Genomic DNA, 8,091 nt, shown 5'->3' with positions numbered 1-8,091 from the left:
TTAATCTAACGAACATTTTACAGATGAGGAAACTGAACCTCAGAGTTTGATTAATTTGACCCACTTAGTGACGGTGCGAGTTCAGGGGTCAACCGGAATCCCAGCTCCTACTACTTTCTGCTCCGAACAATTCCACATCCGGTCTCTGCACTTCCGGGTTCTAACAGAAGCCTTCCAGTATCAATTACGGCGATGTGGCTCCGCCCCACCCCGCCCCGCCCCGCCCCTCCTCGCCCTGCCGGGTCCCCGGGTCAAGCCCCAGGGAGTGCGAGTGGGAAAAACCACACTTCCCAGAGTGCACCGCAACCGCGAAGGCCTCACTACCGGCGTCCGCTCGCCGGCGCCATTTCTGGAGAGGGGAACGGCGGTGCGGCCTGCAGTCATGGCGCTGTTCCCGGCCTTTGCAGGCATTGGTGAGACTTCCGGTAGCGGCAGCGCCAGGAAAGGTAAGGAAACAAAAGGGGCGAAGAAGTCACCCGGCGAGATTACAAAGAAGTTTCTCGGTCTTAGGTCTCGGTCCTTGCCTTGGATTTGTTTATCCCTTTGTATCCCAGAGTTCTCAGCGGCGCTGCAAAGCCTTCTGGGAAGGGCTCTTGGTCTCGTCCTGGCTTCTGGGTTTGAGTTGCAGAGTAATGGATGGAGAAAAAGAGACCCAGGAGAGGCCCTGGAGCCGGGACTTGCATGTTGTCATGCTTTTGGACCTCATTCTTGCGCTGAGCCTCAGTTGCTTCATGTATAAAACGTAGATAATAGTACCCTACATTTCAAGGAGATTCCTGATGTAGATGCTGGGTGTTCTTACCACATCTTTCTTCCTTTCCCGTGTTACTGATTTCTGAAATGCTTATTGGGTTCATATCTTTTGTCAGACTCAGAGCTAGGGATTAGGACCCAAAGCCTAATCAAAAAAAGCAAGTTCTTTCCACAAGGGCGCAGGTGCTGGGAGTCAGAACTGTTTATTGAGGGTCTCCTGGGTGCCAGGTGATGGTATTACATATTCATTATAAGCCTTAAGCATTCCCAGGAAATCTGCATTATTAACAAGTGAGGCACAGTGAATTGTAATGTAAAGTATTTAATCCTAAATCGTACACTTATGTGGCAGAGTCCAATTGTGTCTGGCACCTCTTTTTATATCCTTTCTAGTTCACACGCTTCTTTTTTGGTAATGCTTAATTGTGAGTCATTTCTTATATAGTTAGTGTAGTTTTTGGCTAGCCTTCGCTAGACCCTAACCTTCATGTGGTCAGGGACAGTGTCTATACATGATAGCATACTTAGCCCCGAGCACAGGTCCAAAACGTGGTAGGGTATTCAATAAATGTTTGCTGAATATACAGACCAATAATAAGTATTTCACAAAGTAACAGAAAAGGTAAGATGTTATAGATGGCACAGGTGAGCTATTGCAACATGGGAATTTCAAAGAAGGCTTTATATAGGAGCTAAGTTTTGCGAGGGGTCTTCAAGAGGGTAGGATTTGAACAAATGGAGATAGTGGAAGGGCATTCCAGGGCCTTCAAAGACATGCAGGAAGGAAATCATGGGACCTATGCAGAAAACTGCAAACAGCCCAGTTTGGAAATACAGAGGCATGAAGAGGAGCCTTGGGAAAGGTGATTGAGACTGATGGTGAGGAAGGGTGGTGACTTCAGTAACTGCCTAGGGGTTATCCTTTACTGGGGGAAGGTGAAATAGAAGGTTTAAAGGGGAGTGTCGCTCTTGTCATTTATCTTAAGATATTTGTCACATGTCTTCTGGGGGTCTTCAGCATCAGGATAATGTTTGTAAAAGAGCATTTTATGAAAAAAAAATCTAAGCATCACTTAATGAAATTAAGTGTAATTCTTTAATGTCATCTAATTTCTAGTCTGTTCAGATTTCCCAACTTGTCTTGCAAATGGTCTTTTAATGTTGGTTCAAGTCAGGATCCAAAAAAGATACAACAGTGTATTTTGTAGATATATCTCTTAAGTCTCTTTTTAATATAAAACAGTCTCTCCTTCCCCTCTATTTTCCCTTGTGATTTCTTTGTTGAGGACACTGAGTCATCTGTCCTGTAGACATTTCCCACCAAATCCTCCTGGTGTCCTTTAGCATGCTTCTCTATCCCAGTATTTCCTGTGAGCTGGCAATTAGATCTAGAGAGTTAATTAGATTCAGGTATAATTTTTTTTAATTGAAAATACTTCGTTGGGGTATTTGCTATTGGCCGAGGTGACAATTATTCCGTAAACTTCCTGTCAACACTATTGGGATACCCTGAAATACAGTTCAGGCAGGAAGGACAATGCTTGATGTGTTCTCTGCCAATTTTCAGAAAATGAGTTGGGGTCCTTAGAATTTTTAGAGGTGACCAATTAGATGTTTCTTTTTTTCCCTGCTTTCTTTACAAACTATTGAATTTTTAACACTTATATTTCAATCCATTGCAGATATTTTTTCTATTGCTCACATTGTCCCATCCGTGCTAATGGGAGTCTAATTAAGTTGGTATGTGTTTTTTTTGACATGACCCAGGTGTCTTTAATTGCTTTCTTGCTTTCTGGTCTAAAGGATGCCCAGAGCTCATCACTTATATGTTCCATTATGGCCTGGAACTGGCTGTTTCTCTACAAACCATTGTTTCTTTTAGGGGAAAATGGTTCGGGGAGGTTGAAACCACAAATTGGTGTTCGGAGTGCTAGTTGCACTGGGTTGGCATTATTTCTAGACATTTTGAGTGGTCAAAACCAGGAAGAGAAAAATACATCATGAATTCACAGTGATATTTCCGGGCCAAATTGAAGATCGTGAGATTTTTACTTAATTTCTTTTTATTATATAATATGTAATTTGTATATAAATTTGTAATTTAATATTTATATTTCTTCTTACACTGAAAATCTTAGTTCCTAATGCCATCGATACAATTATGTATATGTTAAAAATAACACTAGTATTGTGATTAATACTAAATAGTTTGGGGCGCCTGGATGGCTCAGTAGGTTAAGTGTCCACCTCTTGATTTTGGCTCAGGTCATGATCTCTGGTTCGTGGGTTCGAGCCCCACGTCAGCTCCGTGCTGATGGTGCAGAGCCTGCTTGGGTTTCTCCTTCTCTCTCCCTCTCTCTCACCCCTTCCTCATGCATGCTGTCATGCTCTGTCTCTCCCTCTCTCAAGATAAATAAGCTTAAAAAATAGTTTAGTATTTCTTTGTGATTCTTTTTGTCCTTAGGACCTATCCTGCAGCAGATGTGTGGTCAAATTACTGTGTTTTAAGATCACTTGAAATAATTCTCTGTGGTGTTATCAACAGTTTGTTATACAGTTAGGTATATTTTTAATTTTTAGCGATTGCTTTTTTCTTCTTTTTGAACCGATCCTGTTTTATAGTGTTGTGAAACATTTACATGGTTCTGAGGTTGAAAATGTAAACCAGGTATGTCCAGAGAAATAAAGGCTTCCATCTTTGTTCCTCCAGCCTGTTACTTTCCTTACTCTGCAAGTTAGAATTTTAATTAGTCAATGATATCCTTCCATTTTTTTTCTCCCTTAATATGAGTGACTATATTCCCTGCTCTTTCTTTAATGCCTACTGGTCTGCATTTTAGCTTGAATCCCAGAGATCACCGTACAGCATAGTATGAGATCTTCCTCATTTCTTTTGATGCACAGAACATCATAGTGTGATGTCACATGGTTTATTCAAACAATCCTCTATTAAGGACATTTAGACTGTTCTGGTCTTCTTTTGCACATAGAAGCACCGGACTTCCTTTTATATTTGGATTTCAGTTGACACACAGTGTTACCTTAGTTTCAGATGTACAACATGGTGATTCAACAACTCCATACCTTACGCTATGCTCACTGCACGTGTAGCCATCATCTGTCACAGTGCAACACTATGACGATCCCATTGGCTACATTCTCTATGCTGTGCCTTTTCTTGCTGTGATTTATTCATCCCAAAACTGTAAGCCTGTATCTCCCACTCCCCTTCACCCATTTTGCCCATCCTCCCATCTCCCCTTTGGCAACATCAGATCTTTGTATTTAGAAGCTTGATTCTGCTTTTTGTTTGTTTTCTTTTTATTTTTTAAAAAAATTTTAAAAATGTTTTGTTTAGAGAGAGTGCAAGCAGGGGAGGGGCAGAGAGAGAGAGGCAGACAGAGGATCCAAAGCAAGCTCCGTGCTGACAGTAGCGAGCCCGATGTGGGGCTCGAACTCACAAATGGCGAGATCACGACCTGAGCCAAAGTCTGACGCTCCACTGACTGAGCCACCCAGGAGCCCCTGCTTTTTGTTTGTTTATTCATTTGTTTTGTAGATTCTACATAGAAGTGAAATCGTGTGGTATTTTTGTTTCTCTGACTTCACTTAGCATGATAGCCCTTTCGGTCCATTTATGTTGTCCCAAATGGCAAGATCTCATCCTTCTTTATGGCCATCCTTTTTTAAGCCTCAGAACCAGGATCTGAGCTCAGGCAGTCTAGCTTCAAAACCCGTGCTCTTTTTTTCTTAATTTATTCTTCTATTTTTGAGAGAGAAAGCGCAAGTGGGGCAGGGGCAGAGAGACGGGGGGACAGAGGATCCGAAGCGGGCTCTGCACCGACAGCAGCGAGCCCGATGCAGGGCTCAAACTCATGAACCGTGAGATCGTGGCTTGAGCCACCCAGGCACCCCCAAAACACGTGCTCTTAAATACTCCTCTTGGCTGCTGCTCTTTAGAACCCTAGCTCTGACTTCGTCACTCTTGTTCGGAGCTCTCTACTGTCTGTCTGTGGCTGTTAGGAGAAGCCCAAACTCTGACACCTTTTGAAGGCCCCTGACCTCTCCAGCTTCCTTTTGCCCCCGCTTGCTCTCCTCCCAGGGGTCCAGACATAATAGCTTGCTGTTTCCCAGAGCCCTGTGTTTGCACTTTCGGGCCTTTGTAGCAGCCGTTTCCTCTGCCCAGACTCTCCCTAGCAGATTACCCTCATCCTTCAGGTCTTGACGGACATGTTCTCCCAGGCAGCTTTCTCTGACCCATACCTGGTTGGGACCATGTGCTCTCCTTGTACCCCGTGTATTTTCTTTATCTTGACATTTGTCACAGTGTGTGTGACTGCCAGTGTGTCAGTACCCCGAGAGTCGGGTTGGTTTTGTCTTGTTTGCTTTGTGTTCCTAGCTTCTAGAAATAAAAAATAAAAATAAAATAAAATATGCTGAATGAAAGGAAAGAGAGACTTAGAGATTAAGTATTTTGTTAAGAGTTGCCCAACCGGTAAACGGTAAGGCCAGTATTTGAACACAGCTCCTTCTGACTCAAAACCTTGTGTTCTGAGTCACACTGTGATACTAGAATGTTGGGGGTTGGGTTGTTTAAACATTACTTTTGGGATCTTCAAATTGTAGGTTAACTCTGTAGAAGGGCTGACTTTGGTTAGGTTCTCTGTAATCACCTTAAACTCAGTGCTTAGCCATGTTTGTTGGAGCTTTCTGAACAAATGTTTCCTCCCTCAGTTTCCTTGTCAGAAAATAAAGGTTTCGATCAAAATGAAGAGCTTGACTCAGTCTTACCAAAGGGACAATCCCCTTCCCTAATATATATGTTCGTTTGTTATACTCAGCCTTAGAAATGCCTTTTTGAATGATTCCTGGAGGGGTGGTGCTCACCTGAGTTCACTTAAACCAGTGAATCAGTGCTATTTTATTACAATAGAATGGGGAGGGGGTGAACTTGGATATTTCATCCAGTTGTGATTCAAAAAATGTTAAAAAATTTTTAAATCTTTTCGTGGTGATTTCCTCATCCCTGTATCCAGTGGAATTGAATTAAAGCATTTTCACTAGTGATGGAGAGATACCATTATATAATAAACTTGTGATAAAAAGAATGTCAACTTAGTGATGATTCATTATATAATTTTCTGTAAAATTACACATGCTGTGGTTCTTCTAGATACCTGCCTGGGTTTTGTTCGGCAATAGTTGTTTTTTGTTGTTGTTTATTTTTTTTTAAATTTGTTTATCTGGAGGGAGAGAGTGCGTGCATTTGATTAGGGTACAGTCACAGAGAGGGAGAGAGAGAGAATCCCAAGCAGGCTCTGTGATGTCGGTGCAGAGCTGGACACGGGGCTCAAACTCACAAACTGTGAGAACATGACCTGAGCTGAAATCAAGAGTCAGATGCTTTACCGACTGAGCCAGCCAGGCTCTAAAGCTCCTAAAGTGGTTTTTTGCCTGATGCTTCCATGCTTCCTTTTTTAGGAGTGTGTGTGTGTGTGTGTGTGTGTGTGTAGCAGAGTGCTCATTTCCAGGCAGGTTCAACCTATGCTTATTTACTAGCCTGCAGGGACAAAAGGTTGGTCAGCCAGTCAGCTTCTCCATTTAAACCCAAGCATGTTGTATCCTGCTCAACCTGTCCGTAATATGTTACATCCTGCATGGTGTTGATGTAATTATCTAAATACATAATATTTGTTGATATAATTATCTAAATACATATTTGACTTCTGTCAAAGGAACTTGTAAATTGTGAGGCTGTAAGTAAATATAGAAAAAAGACTGCATTCTGATTAATAAAGCATTGTTTAATCTCAGATAACTTTCTCCAGGATTCCATATAACCAAAATTTCACAATGCACATGTGTTATGTGAACAGTAAGGTTATGATTAAGTATAAATACCATATGAGCAGAGAGACCTGGCCTGCCTTAGTCACACTCTACCCCGAAAGCCTAGGACTGTGCCTGGCCCCATAGTGGGTATTTGGTACTTTATTCTTTAATGATTCAATCTCCATTTGCAGTGAACACTGGAAGAATTAAAATGGTTGTACTTTATACCTAGATAATGGCATGCTTTTGACAATCTCATATTGCTTCAGTTCAGCTGGGGATACAAAGATAGGAAGATATGGCTCAGATCTTCACTCATTTTGTTTTTTCAACAAATATTTATTGATCCCAGTTGCTTTGTGCCAAGGCCCTGTGCTAGGGGTTGGAAATACAGGAGTGAGTAGTCATGACCTCTGCCCTCATGTTGCATTTAGCTTGGAAAGGAAGGAATAGGAGGAGGGTGGGAGCTGAAAACTCAGATGTAAGAGTTGTAGACCAATTTCCTTCTTTGGCAAAATATTTTTGTCTTTTTCTTTTTTTCATTCTCTGTACTATCACAGGAATCATTACCAATCCGGTCTCTGTAAAGATTTTCTTTAGACAGCCTTTTTTTTTTTCTTTTAATGTTTGTTTATTTGGGGGGGGGGCGGGAAGAGCAGAGAGAGAGGGGGGGACTAGAGGATTCAAAATGGGCTCAGTGCTGACAGCAGAGAGCGCGTTGCGGGGCTCCAACTTCGAATGTGAGATCATGACCCGAGCTGGAGTCAGGTGCTTAACCAACTGAGCCACCCAGGCGCCCCTGGTCCCTGTAAGGATTTGAGCTGTGGACCTTAGAATGAAGTGGGAAGACGGCCCCGCAGGTAATGAGATCACAGGATGAAAATCGCCACGGTAGCCCCGTGTACCAGTTGCAGGGAGACTTCAGGAAAGCCAGCTCCTTCGTTGAGGAAGTGAAGAGTTGCACCACGGTGCATGGTGGAGAGAACTGGGCAGAGTGCAGGTCGAGGCTTGGGTGTGTGCCTTTGGCCAGAGGACTGGACTTCTTCGGACCTCCCATGTTGCTCTGTAAATGAGGGAGTGGTGCCCGGGCTGTGCTCTGGAGAGCTTTCTCAGACCTGCCCCCTCCCTCTGAACCCCAGGAAGCATCCCTGCTTTTGCTGTTCTGCAGGTTGGGCTTCTCGGGAAGATTTTGTTTGAGTGGCGTTTTCTTTAGCTAAAAAAAAGTTTTAAAATCCCTCAACTGATAATCTCCAAAATTCCTGCATGCCTAACATCCAGTGATGATTACTTCTAATATTCTATGCATGTTCACTGCTAATGTGCTACCAGGACCAAAAAAAAAAAAAAAAAAAAGGCAGTAGCAGTAACTTGTCAGGTAGAAATACCATTTGCCCCAAAGAAAGGTCATTTGATTGAGATGAAGGTCACAGAGAAGGTCAGTTATGATTTGGGTTAGAACCCCAAGCGTTTTAGTTCTGTAAACATTACTTTTTTTCCCCCAGTGGT

The 8,091-nt window shown here is 42.7% G+C and overlaps 1 protein-coding gene across 3 annotated transcripts in view; it reads left to right on the top strand.

Annotated features, from left to right (window-relative positions):
- Window positions 1-246: 246 nt before the first annotated feature.
- The window catches only part of NRDE2 (NRDE-2, necessary for RNA interference, domain containing), a 51,852-nt gene continuing 44,007 nt past the window's right edge, over window positions 247-8,091 (top strand). For all 3 annotated transcript variants that reach the window (XM_042990359.1, XM_042990358.1, XM_042990360.1), the window contains exon 1: window positions 247-446. In XM_042990359.1, the coding sequence (XP_042846293.1) occupies window positions 383-446 (64 nt within the window). In that variant the 5' untranslated portion in view covers window positions 247-382. The remainder of the gene's footprint in view (window positions 447-8,091) is intronic.

This window comes from Panthera tigris, chromosome B3 (genome assembly GCF_018350195.1).
Source record: "Panthera tigris isolate Pti1 chromosome B3, P.tigris_Pti1_mat1.1, whole genome shotgun sequence".
Taxonomy (NCBI): Eukaryota; Metazoa; Chordata; class Mammalia; order Carnivora; family Felidae; genus Panthera; species Panthera tigris.
Note: the sequence above shows the minus strand (reverse complement) of the source record. Positions and strands in the feature narration are given on the sequence as shown.